General features: G+C 41.0%; 1 protein-coding gene across 2 annotated transcripts in view; it reads right to left on the reverse strand.

The window, feature by feature from the left end:
• Nucleotides 1–22,168, reverse strand: part of LOC103663326 (histone-arginine methyltransferase CARM1-like) — a 252,783-nt gene that overhangs the window by 103,569 nt on the left and 127,046 nt on the right. For both annotated transcript variants that reach the window (XM_040620292.1, XM_040620293.1), the window contains exons 3-4: nucleotides 6,186–6,292; nucleotides 5,206–5,310 (exon numbers count right to left, since the gene is read on the reverse strand). In XM_040620292.1, coding sequence (XP_040476226.1) covers nucleotides 5,206–5,310; nucleotides 6,186–6,292 — 212 coding nt within the window. The remainder of the gene's footprint in view (nucleotides 1–5,205; nucleotides 5,311–6,185; nucleotides 6,293–22,168) is intronic.

A 22,168-nucleotide genomic window follows, 5' to 3' on the forward strand; every position in this document is an offset into this window, starting at 1 on the left:
CTTATGGAGGCTCCCTCCCTCGCAGTTTATCTTCCCGATATATTGCCTTGTTTTCACTTCTCCACACCTCCTACCCTGCAGAAATTGGTCAATTTTCTATTTGTAGAATTACAGCAATTCTCTCAGATCTCCGGTTGAGTTCACAGGTGTTCAGAATGATTTGATAGCTGTCTAGCTGAATTCCTGGGACCAGACAAAACTAAGGTCTCGTTGTCCACCATCTTGGAAAGTTCAATGTGATGGTATTTGAAGATGGGCCTTTGGGGAATAATGAGGTCACAAGCATGGAGCCCTCATGATGGGGATCAGTACCCTTATAAGAAGAGACATGAAAGAACTTCCTCTCCTTCTGGGCTGTGTGAGGATACATAGGAAAGCCACTATCTAAAAGCCAGGAAATGAGTCCTCACCAGACACGGGCTCTGCCAACACATTGGTCTTGGCCTTCCCAGGCTCCAGAACTGTGAGAAATAAATGTTTGCTGTTTAAACCACCCAGTCTATGATAGTTTGCTATAGCAGCCTGAACTAAGACAGAAACAGTATATGGAAAGTTCTTGGCATGGTGCTTGCATATACTATGTTCCTCAATCAATAATAGTATCGATCATTGGTACTGATCATTCTAAACCCATGCCCTTTAGGTAATTAATTTCATCAAGAAAGAATACAAGGGTTTAGTGAAAAGGTAGCATCTTCCATGGACTCACAGGGGTTATTCCAGACTGGTCTTCAGAATGATAAAGGAAACAAAAAAGGATTTAAAAAGATTTTGGATTTGTGGTAGATTTGGTAGATTCAGAGTTGGGGTGAGCAACCATTCTAGATTGTCTAGGAATGAGGGGATTCTTGAGACATTGAAACTGGGGTAGTTAGCTATTTCAGTTTTCAGAGGGGAGGGGATATTTACTACCAGGAGAGATCAGTAGTGGAAAAAGTGTACTGACCTTCCTCTTTTTCCCTCATAGTAGGAGTGACCCATGGGCCTGGTGACACTGGGAAACAGGACTGAGCATGCACAGCCCGGAGCTTGGAAAGGGCCAACCTGCCCGCCCCTGCTCAGGCACGTGCTCTTGAGTTCCCTACACAGGGGCTTGCTGGGCAGGCTCTGGGCTTATCCAGGGAGCCTGGCTATTCAGCACACAAATGGGTGAAAAAGTTCAGTCTGGTGGGGAAAGAAATAGGAAGCCTTATTTGGCCACAGGTCCAAGCCCTGCTCTCCAATCACCATTAACAACCATAAAGCTATTATTTCTACCTGACATTTGTGTCTATTTCTAAATTGGTTCAGAACTCAGAGGGGGAAAGAGATATAATTAATTATCAACCATGTGATTAATTATCACCTTCATAAACCCCAACAGATAGAAGCCTATTTTACTTCATTGGCAGACAAACCCCTTTTAGGCTGGCAGGAAAAGGATATTTTGCAAAATCAAATGAGGTTACAGCTGTGAGTGACCTTAAAGATGATCTGGTGTATCTTCATTTTTATAGATGAAAAGATACACAAATGAAATGGTCAAGTGACATAATCTATGTGAAATTCTGTGAAAGTTTATAATGCAAATTATTCATGTGATTGGTAGTTTGGGAAGCAGTCTTTAGAAACTATAACCCCAGAATTCAAAACAGATTATAGAAATATAGAAAATAGATTATAAATAACAGAAAATAGATTATAGATTAAAACTAAGCAACTTTAGAGGGAGAGAAGTTTCCCTAAATAAAAGTATTACCTCCAGGAAACACCTTCAAACCATGAAGAAGGGATTAATATTTCAGAGTTGTGCTTTTTTTAATTAGCAAAAAATACCTACCTTTGGTAAGACTACTTACCTACAATCTTGAATACCAGCTAAAGTGTCAAAAGAAACAAGTGTTTCCCTTCTATCTTAATCCTGCCCACCTGTCATACTCAGGTCCTCCTTGTTAGGAATGTTTACTTCCTGTCTGTTAACCAGGCAGGCCCCACTGGCAAGGCCAGGGTCCTGGGTCCCTCAAGACATATGACAAGACATAGGAGACCTGTGGCCAAACACAACCATCTGTCATCTTACCTTTGCTTCCTACCATCACCCTCACTCACCAGAGTACCTAGATCTGGCTTTTAGAAACAATCTGGTCCTAAGTCAGAGAGAGTCCACCTCCCCCTGTCTCTGCCACTGAACAGAGCTGTGAGCCCTGGACAGGATGCATGAAACAGGTGCTTGAAGACTCTGAAAAGTGTACAGTAGCAGGTGGACTGGGCAAGACCAGGATTCAAAGTATTACGAAACCAAATCCTCCACCCCATCCATGGTGGGAACGCAACACACCAGAAATGGGCATCAGGGTGCAGACAAGAGAGCTCCTGGAGATACCTAGTTTTGACTCCAGCATCAACAAAGGAAACTATGATCTCAAACATGGAAATATTCTGGTTTTCCTTTCCTCTTTTTTCTTTGCCTCTTCCTTCTCCTTTCCCTTCCCTCTCCTCTCCCTCCTTTCTTTCCTCCCCTTTCTTCTCTTCTGTGCTCCAGCCCCCAGTGATCTCATGGTAGTGACAGCATCCATCTACAGGAGCCAAAACTACGAGGGAGGGGAACCCGCCTCTGCATTCAGTGGCACTGTCATTTCCAAAGCCTGAGACCATCCCCTGCTGCCTTTTCTCTTTCTTTGTCCTCTCTCTGGTTGGCCAATGTAGGCCAAGTCATGAAGTGCATGACAAAGTGAAATGTGTGGTCAGAGACTGAAAAGTGATCCCAGGGAATTAGAAAGTACCAGGGAAATCACAGAGAGGAAGGAGTTTGGCAAAGCAACTCCATAAAGTTTTCTTTTTTTAAAATAAATTCCTGGGCTCACAGTCAATCTGTACATGTATGTATCGGATCTTAATTTGCGTATCAGTCCTTTGAAAACCCTGCCCAGGTGCCAGACTGACCACTGGGGGACACACACATGCAGACCCAAACAGCACTGCCGAAGGCTTTGAAAAACTGAGCTGACATGAGAACCAGAGCTCTCAGAAGGCCACTGAGGGAAGTGGAACTTGTAGCCAGAACCTATCCAAGTTGAATGAAAACTACAACAAAAATATCAACATTTTCCCTAGGCTTTAAACAAGACCTAGAATCTCAGAACATAATATTCAAAATGTACAGAATGCAATCCAAAATTCCTTGCCATATGAAGAATCAGGAAAATTTCAATTTCCTCGGAAAGGACAATCAACTAAAGCTAACACAGCACTAACACAGATGTTAGAATTATCTGACAAAATCTATGATTTAAAAAAAGCTCCAACCAGCAGTCATGAACACTTCTGAAACCAATGGGTAAAAGAGAGAGTCCCAGGCAAGCCAACAGATGACATACACAAGAGCCAGGTGGAAATTTGGAAATTGGAAAACAGAATAACCAAAAAAGCAAAACAAAAACAAAACCAAAACAAAAAACAAACAAACAAAAAACAACAACAACAAAAAACCACCACCTCTGATGAGCTCAAGAGCGGACCGGAAATGACAAAGAAAAGAAAGCCAGCGACAAATCAACTTCTAGGTGTGTGACCACTTATCACTACTTTTTCATGCATTTTCTTTTTTAACTAACTACTGAGGCATAACAAGCCACATCAAAATTTAGTGGCTTAAACTGGAAACAATTTAGAATTTCTCTCACTTCCATGGGAGGGCTAGGCAGCTTTTCTGCTGGTCTTCCCTACATATATTCATGTTTCTGCATTCAGCTGGAGGGGTGGCTGGACTGGCCGTCCAAGACGGCCCCACACATAGGAGTGGCAGTTGGTGCTGACCTTTGACTGGTGTGTCTCAGTGCTCTTTTATGTGACCTTTCAACCTCTAGTAGGCTAGACTGGACTTCTTCATGGTATGGTAATCTCAGGGTTCCAAGAGGGTGAGGCCCGGAGCCACAAGGCCCCTTAAGCCCTCGGCTCTGAAATCCATACAGTATCAACCTCTGTCATAGTATTTTGGTGAAAGCATATCAGAAGAACAGCACAGAGATAAAGGTAAAAAAAATTAGACTACCTCTTGATGAAAGAAAAGCTGAGCCATGAGTCATTAGGATCATTATTTCAATATTACAATATACCCTTCCAAGGGAATTAGTGCTACAAATATCAGAGGCCATGGTCTACAATTGTTATGGCAGTAGAAGAGACTGTGAGACTCAGAGAGGTTTAGTGTTTTGCCTAAGATCACACAGCTAGTTAGGGAGAAAACATAAAACTAAATCCCAGGACTGCCAATTCTACTGACCAGTCCTCACATCTCTGAGAGAAGCCACATGGTATTTCGAACACTGGCTATTTAACAAGTGGGAGAATAATGGGCAACATTTGGCTAATCTGTTAGCAGTCATTCGTCATTCAGATCCATTTTGTGAAGGAAATCAGTGCAGGCACTTGCGGAGTCTATGAAAAATACTGAAGCGAGGAGACTCAGTAAGAGCTATTCATTACGTAGCACCAGAGGTCCTAACCCAATCAGTGCTCCAAGACCTAGTGCATTCAGGCTCTTGCGTTCCTGGCACTCAAAGCTTAATTTCTCCATTGAGGCAAAATTCACGTAACGTGAAATTAACCATTACTCACTTTACCTTGTAAAATTCAGTGTCGTCTGGCACACTCACCAGGTTACACGACTGTTATCTGTATCAAGTTTCAAGACATTTCTATCACCCCAAAAGGAAACCCTGCACCCATGAAGCACCACTCCCCACTTCCCCCTCCCTCTGCGCCTGGCCACCACGAATCTGTTTTCTTTCTACGGACTTGCCTATTCTGAATGTTTCGGGTAAGTGGAATCACACGCATGAGCGTTTGTAACTTCTTTTACTTGGCACATTTTTGGGGTTCATCCATGTTGAAGCATGTACCAGCACTGCATTTTTTTATGGATTAGATAAATATGAATGACACCCACAATATTCCATTGTATGGACAGACCACATTTTGCTTTTCCATTCATCAGTCGATGGGCATTTTGGGTTCTTTCCACTTTCTGGCTATTGTGAATAGTGCTGCTATAAACATTCATGTACAAACAGTTGTTTGAATACCTGCTTTCAGTTCTTTGGCGTATATAATCAGGAGTGGAATTGCTGGGTCGTATGGTAATTCTACTAAAGCTTAGTCTGGTTTCTAGTTTTTGACAAGGCTTTGTAAAATGGTTTGAGATTAATAACATGCTGCCAGCATTACCTTGTCTCTAAAGTCAGTGTGGTTCTGGAGGATGGCTCTGTGGTAAGTGGCTGTCCTCACAAAATCCTGCATCATGTTCTGCTGCTGGGAAATGCAGCCATAGAACTGTAAGGAAAAGAGAAGGATAGGGAGAGTCAACAACCCACAAGGCATCACCTTCATGAGCATCTGGTTCTTACAGCCACCTTGGTCAAGGTAGGCTGAGCGTAACGCATAGGCCAGCCGAGGCTCTGAAAGATGCAGTGACCTGTCCACTTTCACCCTATTTATAAGGTCCAGAACTGTAAGTTGACCCCAGACTTCTGAAGGCTGCTCCATGCAATAGATTCAGGCCAATAGATACTGGCCAGATAGGTGCCCAGGGTCCCTTCCCAAAGCAGAGGCTACAAGAATACACAGATCAAGAGTAACAGGGGTGAGAGAGAAAGAGGCCAGGGCCAAAAGGGACACCCCTAATGAGTCTCCCGAGCCAGGAGAGAAAAACAGGACTTGGACAGAAATGCTGAGTGAGGGCAGGAGTAGGGCAGAAGGTGGTGCTGATGGTAATCCTGGTCAGGCAAGCCAGCTGGGTGATGTGGTACGTACAAATCCATGTACACCGAGTCACAAATATTACTGTGACGGCCCCCTTTGGTAGAGTTTGCTGTTACAGGCACCAAGTTAAATGATTCATGTATATCTTCTAATCAAATTAAATCATTACAAAATCAGATGAATTTCATTCCCCACATGACAAAACTGAGGCTCAGTGAGATACAGCAACTTGCCCAAGTCCTGATAACCTGAGAAGTCATGCAGTGAGGGTTCCAACCCAAGGGCTGCTGCTGCTGCTGCTCCGGGGACCGCACCGTGGGAAGCTGCAGCGCCAGGCCCATTGCCGCCTCTCGGCCCACCAGCCTGCCCAGGTGTGTCCACAGGTGTGTTCCTAGGTGTGTGTCACCTGGAAACAACTCCTTCCTGCCTGGGGGATCTTTCCTGACCTGGAAGTACTGCACCGCAGATGCCTCTTCTGTCCGCTGGCTGAACACCGAGGATTCCTTTTTCTCATTCCGGCATCTTTTCAAGGTATTTGAAAATGAGCTGAGATCTGCAAGGATAAAAGGCAGACCCGTTTCTACACTGAGTGAACCACAGAACTGACCACTGCACTTCTACACAATTCTAAGAAACTATTAGAAGATTCAAAGGGCAAGGTCATCCCTGGACACACACATGACAAGGAATGGCAAGGTGGAAACAGGCACCACTCTGAGATGTGACAGCCTTCGTTATGCTTGTCAGCCATATTTGCATTCACCAGTGTCATGAGACACAGCATAATGGGACACAAAGAGACTGGGCTCAGGGAATTCTCCGGTCCTGTGCTCACAAAGCTAACAGGCTTATTCTCAGTATGTGCTCTGGGGAAGGTGATTGTTGATGATAAGGAAAAAAAAATACACGTGAATACAAAATATACACATAATGAATAGATATACATATGTATACATATATATAAAATCTTATTCTAATGTCACAACAGGGTTTTTTTTCACATTCAGTATTCTCCAGGCATAGAGAGAAAAAGTAAAATAACTAAAGAGATGGAATACAAAGAAATGTTTTCTATTATTTGAGGAAAAGAAATACACAGGCGAGAGCTTCTAGAAGAAAACAGGGAGGGGTGCCTGGGTGGTTCAGTCTGTTAAGCGGCTGCCTTTGGCTCAGGTCATGATCCCAGGGACCTGGGATCAAGTCCTGGATTGGGCTCCCTGCTCAGCGGGGAGCCTGCTTCTCCCTGTGCCTCTGCCCCTCCCCCCTGCTCGTGTGCTCTCTCTCTCAAATAAATAAAATCTTAAAAGAAAAAAAAAGAAAACAGGAATAAATACCTCAACATTGGTATTGACAATGATTATTTGAATTTCACACCAAAGGCAAAGGCAACAACAGGAAAAATACATAATTGGGAATACATCAAACTAGAAAGCTTCTGCACAGCAAAGGAAACCATCAACAAAATAAAAAGACAACTACTGAATGGTAGAAAATGCATCTTATAAGGGGCTAATATCCAAAATACATAAAGAACTCACACAACTCAATAGCAGAAAACAACAACAACAACAATAATCAACCTGATTTAAAAAATAGGCAAAGAGACTGAGTAGACATTTTCCGAAAAACATAGATGGCCAACAGACACATGAAAAGATGCTTCATATCACTCATCATCAGGGAAACGCAAATCAAAACCACAATGAGGTGTCACCTCACACCTATCAGAAGGGCTAGAATCAAAAAGGCAAGAAACAGCAAGTGTGGGTGAGCAGAGGTAGAAAAAGGACCACTTGTGCACTGTTGGTAGGGATGTAAATTGGTGCAGCCCCTGTGGAAAAGAGTATGGATGTTCCTCAAAAAATTACAGTAGAACTACCATATGATCCAGCAGTCTCACTTCTGGGTATATATCCAAAGGAAATGAAATCATTATCTCAAAAAGATGTTTGCACTCCCATGTTCACTGCGACATTATTCACAATAGCTAAGACATGGAAATAGCCTAGTGTCAACAGATGAATGGATAAAGAGGTGATATATATTTTGTTATATATATTATATCATATCTATCTACTTCCCCCAATGAAATATTATTCAGCCATGAGACAGAAGGAAATTCTGCCATTTGGGACAACATGGATAGAACTTGATGGCATTAAATTCAATAAGACAGAGGAAGACAAATAGACTATGTTATCACGTATATGTGGAATCTTCTTTTACAAAGTCAAACTCATAGAAAGAGAGAGTAGAAAAGTGGCTGCCTAGAGTGGGGAGCAGAAAAGAAGAGGGAGAGGCTGGTAAAGGGATATAAACGTTCAGAAGTAGGGGCCGGAGGTCCGAGCATCTAATGTACAACGTGGTGACTATAGCTGCTAACAACGTACTGCATAATTGAAATTTGCTGAGACAATGGAAAGAAAATTTCTCAGACATACTAAAACAGCCCAGAAGATATTAGATAATATTGACTCAGCTCTAGTCTATTGGCACCTCTCCAATTCCCTCTGAGCTCTCAGAGATCACAGCAGTGGTCTGTGTCACCCATCTGTGAGTTGAGTCCTGGGCATCTAAGCTGTTTGGGCTTTCAAGGCGTACAGTAAATTTATTTGTACAAATAGTCTTTTGAATATTCTCAACAGTTGCAAGTCTCCATACTTTGGGAGACATCTGAGCTTTTATACAGTGAAATATCATGGGTGCCTAATTTAGTAAATAGGATGTGTGACAAGTTGAAAAGTATCATTTTAGTTAACAAACAAGATTATTACTATCAAGTAACATGGACAGTCTTGCGTCCCTCTCCAACTGTCTCCAAAGGAAAATGTAAAAGAGAAGTTCCAACAAAGTTTTAGGTTACACCAATATCCCTGAAATACATAAACAGCCCTTCAAAATAAACACTAACTGGATATATTAGCTCTACCATTTTTGCTATTAAAAAAACCTAGTATTATTCCAGTACAGACACTATAGCCACAACTCCATCTGTTGTTGGACAAGTTTAAGATGTATTTATGGGATTTAGGAAATAAGGAGCATTCAGGGAAGTCCACGAATCAGCATCAATGAACTCCCACCTATGGTGATTTCTGTCACAATGGCTCCCAGGAGAATGTTCTCTTTACAAGCCACCCTTGCCTTTATTTTAATGGTTAAATAAATATGTGCAAATAAAGGATATGTCTGTGTTTCAATAGAGATTTTTTAAGAAACGCACTTTCAAAAGGAAAAGAAATTTAATTGTTGATTTCTCACTCCCCTCAGTCTCCAGAAGAAAGGACTCTGGAGGACACTGTCTTAATCCATTCAGGCTGCTCTAACAAAGGACCATAGACTGGGTGATTCATAAACAACAGAAATCCATTCTTCACAGGTCTGGAGGCTGGAAGTCCAAGCTCAAGGTGCCAGCAAGGTCAGGTTCAGGTGAGAACCCTTTTCTGACCTGTGGACTGCTAGCTTCCAGCTATGTCCTCACCTGCCGGAAGTGGCAAGGGACCTCTCAGAGGTCTCTTTTATAATCACACCCCAAAGGCCCTACCTTCAAATGCAACCACCTAAAGGATTAGGTTTCAAAATATGAGCTTTGGGGGAGACACAAACACTCCATCTACGGCAATGTGCAGTGGTGAATCCAAGACGAGATACAGTGTGAATAGGCCACCTTCTCTTCCTTGGCTCTCCAAACTAGGGGGAGAGATTTTGATGAAAGGAGTGAAGGAATATTTAAATCCAGCAGGTAATTTTGCCTTTGGAGAACATTTTGGCAAAAAGTACTTTTTTTTTTTTTTTTTTGGATGGATGGATGGATGGATGGATGGAAAAGCCTTTCCATCTGCAGACACCACTTGTTTGAAAGGTGCCATCCTTGGCTCCCAAAGAAAGGCCTGCTGTTTAGAACATGAACTGAGTCTAAACAGACCTTCCCGTTTGCATACTGGCTCCTTTGGCCGCTCAGGGTAGAAAATACGGGAGGACAGGGGTCAGAACCACTGCTGTGGAAGAAAGAGGTCTCCGCTGGGTGCATCCCCAAAGTCTGAAGCTGAGGGCAAAGCATAGAAGGATGGGGACGTGCCCTCAAGGACTAATGCAAGCCAAGTGCCTCTGACACAGCATGACTTACGGGTAAAATGGGAACTCCTTTCAAAGGACACACTTGTCCACGCTGTTTGGGAAGAGGCTGTCCTGGGGGAACAGGCATTGTAGCCACGCTGGCTTCAACCGCCATGTTTTGTCATTTTTCACCACAAACACAAAAATGTAATTTTCTCTATTATACAGGTATTAACCACGCTACCGCTATGATTCTGATTTCTTTCCTTTGATTCTCAAGCTTGATTTCAGTTTCTTCTTAATAAGCCCTTTCTTTTCCATTTTAGCAGCATGCAGTTATACTCGTGGATCAACAGACTATGGAGACACACCACTTCCTTACTGTTGTGACTTCAAAAAGGACCAGATTGAAGGGATCTGTTTTTGTTTGCTCGCTTCTCTTAAATAGCTGCTATTTATAAGTGATACTGTCTGGAGTGCTTTCCATACAGTTTATTTACCAAGATACTAGCATCTTTCTTTGCAGGAAAGGGTACTACCTGCCTGACTGCATCAGCTGTCCAGGCCACATGTCCCAAAATTACACCAGAAAACACACAACTGACAATATGATAATCATGGTGTGGATTAAAAAAAAAACAATAATAATATGTCAAACTCTAAACATGGTTGCAGAACTTCTTTTGGCTATCTTGACGAATTTATATCCAGCCTATTTTAATTTGCTCTAGCCTATCAGCTCAAGTTTACCAAATTGAGCTCATTTTACTGGGCACCTAAGGAAGCAATTTATTTTCCTGTAGCCAGGAGAAGACAGCAATGCTGACCACTTGTCCTCATTTAATTGTCTTTCCCCTAGCTTTACGGTCTGGGTGCTTCCCCATCAGGATGGAAGTGGCCTCAAATCACTTAGGACACACTGCATGGAGTCCTTCTATCTGGTTGGAGCTGGAGAAGCAGAGCTGCGTTTTCAGGGCATCGTTCGAGCAGCAGGAGGATGCTGCCAAGAGCTGCAATGCTGGTCTTCTCTCTGAGTACAGAGGACTCTGCTGCTGAGGAAAATCCAACGTAAGGATGGCTGTTTTTACGTCTCATACAAGGTTTTCTTAGTCGAGTAGCAAAAGGACTTAGATATAAAGTAGACTGTGTGAGTGGGCAACAGAGCATTATTATGACACTGGATTTTTCTATTGGGTACATGAGAAAACTAGAAAAATGGACAACTTCACCAAACTTCAAGCTAATTTCTCCCTTATAGTGTTTCTGTCTCCTTTTGGGGGGGACAAAACAAAACAAACTTGTCAGCATTCTGTGAAAGCAACTGCCAAGTTAACCTCTCTAAAAACAAAAGGACTTATGCACTCTGAGAAACTGAATGTATTATTTGGCTTTGCTCTTCTTTCAAAGCCTTGCAATTTGCAACCAAACCTATAATTCATAATCCATATAACACTTACGTAACACTATTTTGTCCTACCAAAACACTGGTACAAGCACTGGGGAGGGCTCCTGGGGAGTATTTTGTGTACCTGTCACATCTCTAAATGTTAAGAGTCTTACGCAAAAACAATTGGGTCACACATTTCGTCAAATTTCAGAGGCAATCTTCATGCGTATCTTAAACACGAATTAAACACTGAGATGATCAGCATTGACCTAAACATCAGTGAAGTGGGAGCTTCAACATTTGTGAAGAAGGCAGGTTGTGGAGAAGTTTGTTCCTTTGTTTGTATGTCGAGCCACGTCCTTCGTCCCCGTGGGATCCCAATCCTCTTGCCCTGACACTCCACCCATAACAGGGAAAGCCCACGATCTAAGAACTGTGTGGTCTCCAGTAAGCAGAAGGAACAGGGGTCAGCACTGGACGGAGGGATAACTGACTGAGCCCGAGCAGGAAAAAGATTCTAAAGCAAGGACATTTAGTGAAAACTCTTTTGTTGGCAAGTGGTGGAAATTCAACTAAGTTTAACTGAAATAGAAACATTATGTCTCACAAAACTGGAAAATCAAGGATTAAAACTCTATTTTCAAGAATGGCTGTGCCTGGACGCTCAAATGATATTTTTAAGACACATCCTCTCTCTCTAGCTCTTCCTCTACTTCTTAATTCTCTGTCTCTCTCTTTCTCTCTCTGTCTCTTTCTCTCTTTCTTACTCCGTATTTCTCTGTTCTGGCCTCATGCTCAGGAGGACGAGATGATCCCTTGCAGAACAAGATGACCACCAGCATCTCCACAACCACACTGCTACCAGCTCAGCAAATCCTGTCTTTCCAAAATGTTCCAACAAAAGCCTCAGACTGAGTTCCACTGAACCTTGTTAAATTAAAGACTGATTTTTGAATCAATTGTTCCGGCCAGGGGTCCATGCCAATTGACCAGACTTAAGTCATCCCTATCTAAACCCAAAGAAAAATTGGGCTTCTGTAAGCGGAAGACAGGAGAGGAGAGAGGCCAAACCACAGCTGACCACTGCTAAGAGAGAAGTAGAAATATTACAGACTCTGGGGAAACGGGGCAAGGAGAAGTGAGAAAATCTGTGTGCTTCAGGAGGCAACTGGAGGGAGGTAAGGCATGGAAAACAGACATTCAGCTGTTTGGCTTCTGAAATCTTTGAGCTTGGGCTAGCCTCAACACAGGCTGTGCTCCCAGCCCAAGGTGCTGTTGCGAGAGATCACTACAGAGCAACCAAGCCAACACTTCTGGTCCTAGAGCACGTTGTGTCCCTGTCCCTGCCACAGCCACCAGCTTCCTTTTCCTGTCCACCCTTCCTAAGATGATCTGGCCCTGCTCTTAGCTCCTGATGCTCTGTTCATACTCCTGGATCCCATATCCTACCCAGCAGAGAATGAGCATTGGATCCCATAACCCACCTTAGTTAAGAATGAGCCGCTGAACAAAGGGTCACACAGCCTGAACCAAGAGACTCAAAGATACCAGTATAAAGTGGCTGGACTCTGGGGCTCTAAAGGCAGGGGGCGATCCTACATCCTTGTTCGCTAGTCCCAGAGAAATTATCAGTCCCATTCCCTTTCACACTCAAAAGAGTTCTGGTAATTCATGGTTACAGAAGGGCAGTGGGAGGGGGCATGGGTGAAATGGGTGATGGGGATTAGAGTATGTTAATCATGATGAAATAAATAAATAAATATAATTTTTAAAAGGATGAACTGGGGGGAAAAAAAGAGAGTCCTGATTTGAATAATAAATTATTGAGTCATTGCAGCTAGAAGATGCTCTGGTCTCAAGGCAGGTGGCCATGCTGGGTCAAATTCAAGAGGAAGAGGCAGCTGACAGAGATGATGACACAAAAAGATGCAGATGGGGAGTCCATTCAGGGAATACCTAAGTCCCCACTATGGCCCCGGGGACACTCTGTTCCTTGGCTTTAAAGGCTACTAGACAGTTCCCTAACAGTAACTTCGCTTTTTGAACTGATTTTTAGGTAACCTTACCTAGAACAGAAATTCCCCCCAACTTTCCAACAATGTTGTGTTTTGTCTCCTGATTCATTGCCAGTTACCCAAGTTTACTAAGAGTTTTCTTGCTTTGGGTTTGGTTTAGCTTTGGGTTTTACTAACAATTTTATACATTCTCACATTGTAGTCATTTCAAGCGTTTTCTTAAAAACTGCACCATACTTTTCTCTCTTTCATTTCCAGGTCAGCGGATGTGTAGAGGGACAAAAGGTTCATGGAGGCCAGAACGCACTTTCTGGAGCATTTAGCATATATTCACAGAGGGGCTGATTTTTTATATGGCAGCAGGAGCCATGATTCAGTTGGGTCCCATGGCCTGTGCATGCCTCCCAGCAAGCAAAGCAAGGCAGGTGGACACCAGACAAGGGGCATAAAGGTATATTTCCAATTTGATTAGATTTACAGTTGTTTAAATGACGTTTAGCAACTTAAATCAACATTTTTTGTAGTTGCTGATGCCATATTCCCTACATTCCCCTAACAACTAACTCTGGGGAAGCATTAATATAACCCAACGGAACATTTAAAGAACTGAAACAGAAGCTTGCACTTTGAGAACCTCACGTTCGGGGTATGTCACTTAGCCAAGTGAAAACTTAACATAATAGGTAGACCAAAAAAAAAAAAAAAAATCTCTCTGGCTTCTCTTTATGTATTATCTGTAAATGAATGAGACAGAACCCCCTGAACTTGGTTGAGAACATCTGCCCGTTACAAGACAAAGGAAAGAAGTTACTTTTTACCTGGCCGACTTGAGACTTCGAGTCACATAAAAAGACCAGTTCAGATGACAAAGAGCATCGTTTGGTTTTGCAATACAACTTTGAAAATCTAGCTCTCTTTCTACCCAAACATGGATTTAATAATAATATGACATAGTTGTGCTACCTTACAAGAAATTCATCTTGCCTTTTTTTTTTTTTTTTTGAAAGCAAAATGCACCTACTGTCGTTTTCTCAATGACACGAATCTGTAATTGGCTGAAAGCTTGGATATGCACGTGCCTTCTTAGCTCAATCTCTGCTGCTCTGTTTTCTCTTTCACATTTTTATAGCTGGTCCACTGGGTGCAAAATGACTGAGCACAGGCTAAATCCAGCCCTCAGGCATTTTTAAATTTGGCTATCATGTATCTTAGAAATCAGAAAAATTTCACAGGAAATGTGAGTTTCTGGCTAAAATTGTACAGCAGGATATCCCTGGGTCTGAATTTCTCTGTGGCCACGATCAGCATAAGGGAAGAAGCTGCTGCCACCCTTTGAAGGCACACAGGATCTCCAGTTGACCGCTGCTCCCACCATTCTCTTGTCTGCAGCCAGCCCACCTCTTATACGTCCACGACCCTCCTGGGCCCTGTTGGCATTTGAGTATGCGCTCCCATATCCCCCGGGATCTCCTACAAAACTAAATGGACAACAAGTCTGCAACTTAAAATATCAACCACTCCCCTTCTATTTTTAAGCACCGTGAAATCATAAAAGCTATAAAAAATGATAGTCAACATACTTTATCATACTATCTTTTCAACCAATTGTTAGTTTCATTTTGAGCTTACGGTAGAAGTTGTTGACCTTCTTGGCAATGACTTTATTTGGCTATTCTGGGCAGATACTCATGAGAGCAGATTCAAAGTCTAAGTGTAGAGCTCTTTGATAAGCTCTAGTCATGGGTCACGATCATTCCCCAAACAACCCACTTTCACAGGGATATGGTGCTGCTGACTCCCGTCAGTGTGATTTCAGCTATGAAGGTGAATTTTTATTACATCATCCACCTCTCCCAGGATTTCCCTATAGTTAGAGATGATCTAGGGGACTTAGGAGTGTGACATCTACAGTTCAAGAGCAATTTCACTCAGAAAGGATGCCCACAGCATGCACTGTATTATCGTCATCCCCTAACAAACTAATCCAACCATCTAATTCTGTGATAAGCAACCAATGGGTTTAGCAATAGTTGAATGAATGCTCCCTGGATGACATTCATCTTCACTTTTCTCATATGGAATGGTGTATAATATGCACCCAAGGAGGGTTAAATCCAGGGATATTGGTTATCAGTCAACGTGTTCATGGCTATAACCAGCAAATTTTTTTTCATGTGTAGCTTACCTGAAGCTTTAACTGCACACCAGCTCTAGAATGAGTGCTGAGTTTAGAACCCCTGATACTCTTGTATGAAGGACATTCCACATATGATTAGAGACCCACCTGAAAATTTTTCTCTGGATCTAAATGCCAAAAGGAGCTTTGTTTAACACAGTCTGCCCACCTGCCACTGCTCTGCCCCTTAAGGACACTGGGAATCTTGTAAATTGATAATGTTTCCTCTATTGCTTGGGTGCCAGGATGCTCAGCCAAAATCATGGGTCAGCAGTAGTTGTGGGTCCCCTAATATGCAGATTGGTGTTTTCATCTCCTCTTGGCCTCAGTCTTCTGTGATTTCTATATTTTCCCTGATCTTGAAATTTTTGTATTTTTATGTTCTTACATAAACGTGTGTAGAAACACAATTTTGCAGTGGAAGAAATTGGGATATGGATGCATGGATGGATGATGGAGAGAAAGATTGATCTATTGATTCCATCATCACTATATGAAGATTTAACAGACTGGTGAAACCAATCTGCAACTTTCTGCCTCACTTTCCACACAATAACCCCCCCTGCTCTGAACAGCAAATACAAGGACTTTGGAAGCAACAGTGTTGGTCCCATATGCTGAAAGCAGATGGGAGCTGCACTGTCTTCACAGTAGCATCTGCCCAGGAACCAAAGTGAAGAGGAGGAGGCTGGGGGAAAGAGCAGGAGGGGAGAGAAACACAAAAGAGCAATCAGGAGTGGAGAAGAGAGATACTTCCTGCTACCAGTCTCAGCCATGGTTAAAAAGCAAGCACATATTTATGCACTGCTCCATTTGATATTTTCACATTTATGGTGTTATTTAATTCAATCCCCGCTGCCAAGAGGTATTATGATCTCCACCATACAGATGAAGGAGAGATACAGACACAGTTTTCTCAGAGTCAAATTAGTGAGGCCAGTGTTTATTCTAATACCAGCATCTGCATTATAGAAAGTGGGAAATTCTAAAACACAGGACATTCTTGAAAGGCATGTTCTACATTGTAAGAGAAAAGGAACAAAGAATTAAGATGTACTACATTGAGGTAACATAAATAAAAGGGAAATGATGTTAGCTAGAGTCAGACAGACTATCTAGACAAGGAAATGATTTTTATTCCAAGTGTCACAAAACCATGACAGCAATGGGTTCTATGTGTGTAAATGCAGAATTTCCTTCTTTGGAGATGTTTCATTGAAGTCTAGTCATGCATTATTCTAGGTTGGCAAAATTACACCAAAAATTTATTTAAAATACTCTAGCTGATCTCTCACTATCCCTATAAACCAGGTGACTATCAATGACAATGTACAATTTATCACAGTAAAGCAACAAGAACACCAAGTTTAGAGTGATATCAACATCACAGCTGAATAAGACATCCCGTATTCCTACCCCCCCACCTGAACCCCCAACAATAATTTGGTATCCATCCATGGACAAAAGTGTCACTGTGGGAGCTGTGGAATTCAGCACTGTACACAAAAAGACCAAGTAGTCTCACCCCGCCATGTGTCAGGTGCTAGGTACACAGATCTTGATTCCAGCTGTGGACCCCACAGGGAGCCATGAACTAGTTCCAGCCCTTCTCAGCCATGGTCTGAGAGCCCCCAGAAAATATTATCTTAGATAATTACCCATGGATGAGAGAGCACTTTTGTGGAAATCCAGGTTTTCAATGGATAAGTGCCAGCATATGCTAGAGAAAAACAATGAATTTGGACACATTGGAGAGGGTAAGAGGGAAAGTTTGATTTTACCCACATCACCCCTCTTCCAAGGAAACACAGCTTAGAGAGAGATCTTCTTGCCCATGATTTCTACCACGGGGGGAAGGGAGAGTATGTAGGTTCCCAGCTTCCCCAACTGTGTGGAATGCTGCCAAAGATGCTCATTTCTTTTCCACCCCATCCAGAGTACTGAATCAGAGAAGCATGACTGGGGATGGGAAGAGCCTGGGAAAGTAGCAGATAGGACTCACAGAGGGCATTTAAGGGACAAGAATCCTACTAACTGTGTTGTAGACTCCATCAAAAAGCTCACTAACAAGCTGCTGGAGACACCTTGGCCACAGATCTGCCCAGCTGGCCCACAAACATCCCCAGCGCTCTGTACACCTCACTCACACACACCTCCCCTCTATGGCCAGCTCTCTGTGTGATCTCCTGATGGTGGCAGTGACAGCAAACTTTGGAAGACTGCTAGTGAGCATGTATAGAAAGCCTAAAATTGTGGGCCAGGGAGAGACCACCAACTTAAGCTTGAGCATCATCTTTGGGGAAACAAAGGGAAACTGTCAGCATTTGGTCTGGGACACTGCAAGATTGAGAGACGGCATTAAGACTTAAGAACTCTGCCACATGGGGGAGCAAGAAATATGAAGCAGGTGTATCCACAGGTCTGAGACAGTCTTGGAATCCTTAGCCGGGCTGATGGAAGGGATTTCTCTTCCAGTTAATAAAGACTGGAGGAGATGATACTATTTGAAATGTGAAGACAGCTATGCAAATTTCAAGGAACATGAAAAATCAAGGCAATGTAACATAACCAAAAGATCACAATAATCTTCTGGTAACCAATTATAAAGACTGTGATTTATCCAGTAAATAATTCAAAATAGCTGTTTCAAGGAAACTTTGTGAGCCATAAAAAAACACAGAAAGACAATTCAATGAAATCAGGAAAATAATACATGAACAAAATGAGAAGTTTTACAAAGAGATGGAAATCAAAAAAGAATCAAATAGAAATGGAGCTAAAGAATACAATGAGTGAAAAAAAATGTAATGGAGAATATCAACAACAAACTGGATCAAGCAGAAGAAAGAATCTGTGAGTTAGAAGAAAACAAGAGAACAAGAGAATATACAGACTAGAGGACAGTTACATAAATTTATATATTTGATTATTTAAAAAAAAAAAGAGTGAACAAAGCATATGTGATCTATAGGATACCATAAAAAGAAACAATCTGCACGTTGTTGAAGGCCCAAAAGGAAAAGAGAGGGAAAAGGGGGCAGAAAGCTTCTTTAAAGGAAAAATGGTGATAATTTCCCAAATCTCAAGAGAGATTGGTACCTATGATGTTCAAAGGGACCAAACAAACTCAACCTGAAAAAATCCTCCCCAGGGGTGCCCAGATGGCTCAGTTGATTAAGCAGCTGACTCTTGATTTTGGCTCAGGTCATGATCTTGGGGTCATGTAATTGAGCCCTGCATCAGGCACTGTGCTGGGTGTGGAACCTGCTTAAGGTTCTCTTTCTTTCCCTCTCCCTCCTACCTGCACACACACACACACACACACACACTCTCTCTCTCTCTCTAAAAAAAAAAAAAAAAAAAAAGAGAAAAAGAAAAAAGAAAAAAAAATCTCTCCCCAAATCATAATAAAACTGCCAAAAATCAAAGAGAGGGAATTTTAAAAACAGGAAGAAAAAAGAAGCTTGTAACTTGCAAGGGAGCCCCAATTAGAGTATCAGTGGCTCTCTCAGCAGCAAACTTACAAGCCAGGAGAGAGAGGAATGATATATTTAAGGTGCTGAAAGAAAAAATCACCGAAATAAAGAGAGAAATACTGTTCCAGACAGAGAAAAGCCGAGGAAGCTCATCACCAATACTAGACCTGCCTTATAAGAAATGTTGGAAGGATTTAAGATGAACTAAAAAGACACTAATTAGTACATGAAAACATGAAAATATACAACACACTAATTCAGAAATACTGTGTTTCTGTAATATGGCGGTATATTAACAACTTAATTCTAGTTTAAGTGTTAAAGGATAAGAGTATTAAAAATTACTATAGCTATAATAATTTGTTATGAATACACAGTATAAAAATCAGTACATTGAGACATCAAAACCAAAACATGGGGAAGGGAGGTTACAGGGTACAGTTTTTGTGCTACTGAAGTTGTTAATATAAAAGAGACCGTTATCTTGATGTTTTAAGTAAGCCTCATGGTAATCATAAAGCCAAAACTTGCAGTAGATTCATAAAATATAAACAGAAGGGAATCAAAATATACCACTACAAAAAATCATCAATTTAAGAAGGAAGACATCAAGAGAGGAAGAAAGGAACAAGGAAACTATAAAACAGAAAAAAGTCAGTAAGATGGCATTAGTTAGTCCTTACTTATCGATAAGTACTCCATCAATAATTACACTAAATGTAAAGGGATTAATTTCTTTTTTTAAAGTTTCAAGTTTTTATTTGATCTAGTTAGTTAACATATAATGTAATATTAGTTTCATAAACGAATTTCTAATTAATTTTCAATTAAAAGGCAGAGAATGGCTGGATGGATTAGCATGTGCATGTACACACATACACACACACATACAAATACAAGACCCAAATACATGCTGATTTCAAGAGACTCACTTCAGCTTTAAGGACACACACAGGCTCAGAGGGAAGGACATAAAAAGATATTCCATGCAAGTGGAAATCAAGAGAGCAGGGTATCTATAGTTATATCAGAAAAAGTAGACTTTAAGCCCAAAACTGTAAAAACAGACAAAGAATGTCATTATATAATGATAAAGAGGTCAATTCATCAAGAAGATATAATAATTATAAATATATATGCACCCAATATTGGAGCACCTATATGTATTAAGCAAATACTAGCAGATCTGAGGGGAGAAATAGACAAAAAATACAATGATGGTAGGGGACTTTAATTCCCTACTTCAATACCCACCCAGGCAATCAATAAGGAAACTTTGGACTTAAACTATACTTCAGATAGAATATCTTCTCCAATAGCAGAATATACATGCTTCTCAGATACCTATGGAATATTCTCCAGGACAGATCATACAATATGTCATAAAACAAGTTTTGGCATATTTAAGAAGTCTGAAATCACACCAGTATCTTTTCTGACCATAACAGTAGGAAACTAGAAACCAGTTAATGGAGGAAAGTTGGGAAATTCACAAATACACGGAAATCAAACAACACCCTCTTGAACCAATAGGTCAAAGAAGAAATAAAATATATTGAGACAAATGAAAATGGAAATAAAACATACCAAAACCCATGGGATGTAGCAAAAGCAGTTCTAAGAGGGAAATTCTCATGTTAAACAACATAAAGAAAAAAGAAAGATCTCAAATAAACAATCTAACTTTTTATCTCAAGGAAGACCAAAATAAGTCCAAAGTTAGATCAACAACAACAAAAAACACCAAAGATCCGAGCAGATATAAGTGAAACAGAGACAAGGAAAAAAGAATACATCAATGAAACTAGGAGCTGGGTTTTTTAAAACAACAATGAAAAACAAAATCGGCAAAACCTTAGCTAGATTAGCTTTAAAAAAATATGACCCAAATAAGTATAATCAGAAACCAAAGAGGAAGAAGGAAACAATCAACAAAACTAAAAGGCAACCTTCAGAATGGGAGATATTTGCAAACGACATATCCAAAAAGGGTTAGTATCCAAAATCTATAAAGAGCTTATCAAACTCAACACCCAAAAAACAAATAATCCAGTTAAGAAATGGGCAGAAGACATGAACAGACATTTTTTCCAAAGAAGACATACAGATGGCTAACAGACACATGAAAAGATGCTCAATATCACTCATCATCAGGGAAATGCAAATCAAAACCGCAATGAGATACTACTTCATGCCTCTCAGAATGGCTAAACTGAACAACAAAGGAAGCAACAGATGTTGGCAAGGATGTAGAAAAAGGGGAACCGTCTTACACTATTGGTGAGAATGCAACCTGGTGCAGCCACTCTGGAAAACAGTATGGAGGTTCCTCAAAAGGTTAAAAAAAGAACTACCCTAAGATCCAGCAGTTGCACTATTAAGTATTTACCCAGATACAAAAATACCGATTCAAAGGGATACATGTACCCCGATGTTTATAGCAGCATTATGAACAATAGCCAAATTATGCAAAGTGCCCAAATGTCCATCGACTGATGAATGGATAAAGAAGAGGTGGTATATATATATACACAATGGAATATTAACCATAAAAAAGAATGAAACCTTGCCATTTGCAATGATGTGGATGGAGCTAGAGTATATTATGCTATGCAAAATAAGTCAGAGAAAGAGAAAAACCATGTGATTTCACTCATATTGGAATTTAAGAAATGAAAGAGATGAACATAGGCAGGAAAAAGAGATAGAAGCAAACCATAAAACAGACTCTTAACGATAGAGAACAAACTGAGGGTTGATGGAGGGAGATGGGCCAAATGGGTGATAGGTATTAAGGATAGCACTTGTGATGAGCACTGTTATATGTAAGTGATGAATCACTAAATTCTACTCCTGAAACTAATATTACACTATATGTTAACTAACTAGAGTTAAAATAAAAACTTGAAACTTTAAAAAAATGAAAAAGGAGACATTACAACCAATACCACAGAAAAACAAAAGATCATTAAGATACTACTATTAGTGATTTTATATGCCAACAAAATGGATAGCCTAGAAGAAATTCCTAGAAACATACAAACTACCAAAACTGAATCATGAAAAATTAGAAAATCTGAAAAGACCAATAATGACTAAGGAGACTGAATTAGTATTAAAAAATCTTCCCCAAAAAGAAAAGCCCAGGACCAGATGGTTCCTCTAGTGAATGCTACCAAACATTTAAAGAAGAATTAACACTAATCCCTCCCCAAACTCTTCCAAAATGTTAAAGAAGAGGAAAAAATCCCAAACTCATTCCACAAGGTTAGCCTTATCCTGACACCAAGGCCAGATAAGGACACTACAAGAAAACTAT

The sequence above is a fragment of the Ursus maritimus genome, unplaced genomic scaffold (genome assembly GCF_017311325.1).
Source record: "Ursus maritimus isolate PB19 unplaced genomic scaffold, ASM1731132v1 scaffold_34, whole genome shotgun sequence".
Taxonomy (NCBI): Eukaryota; Metazoa; Chordata; class Mammalia; order Carnivora; family Ursidae; genus Ursus; species Ursus maritimus.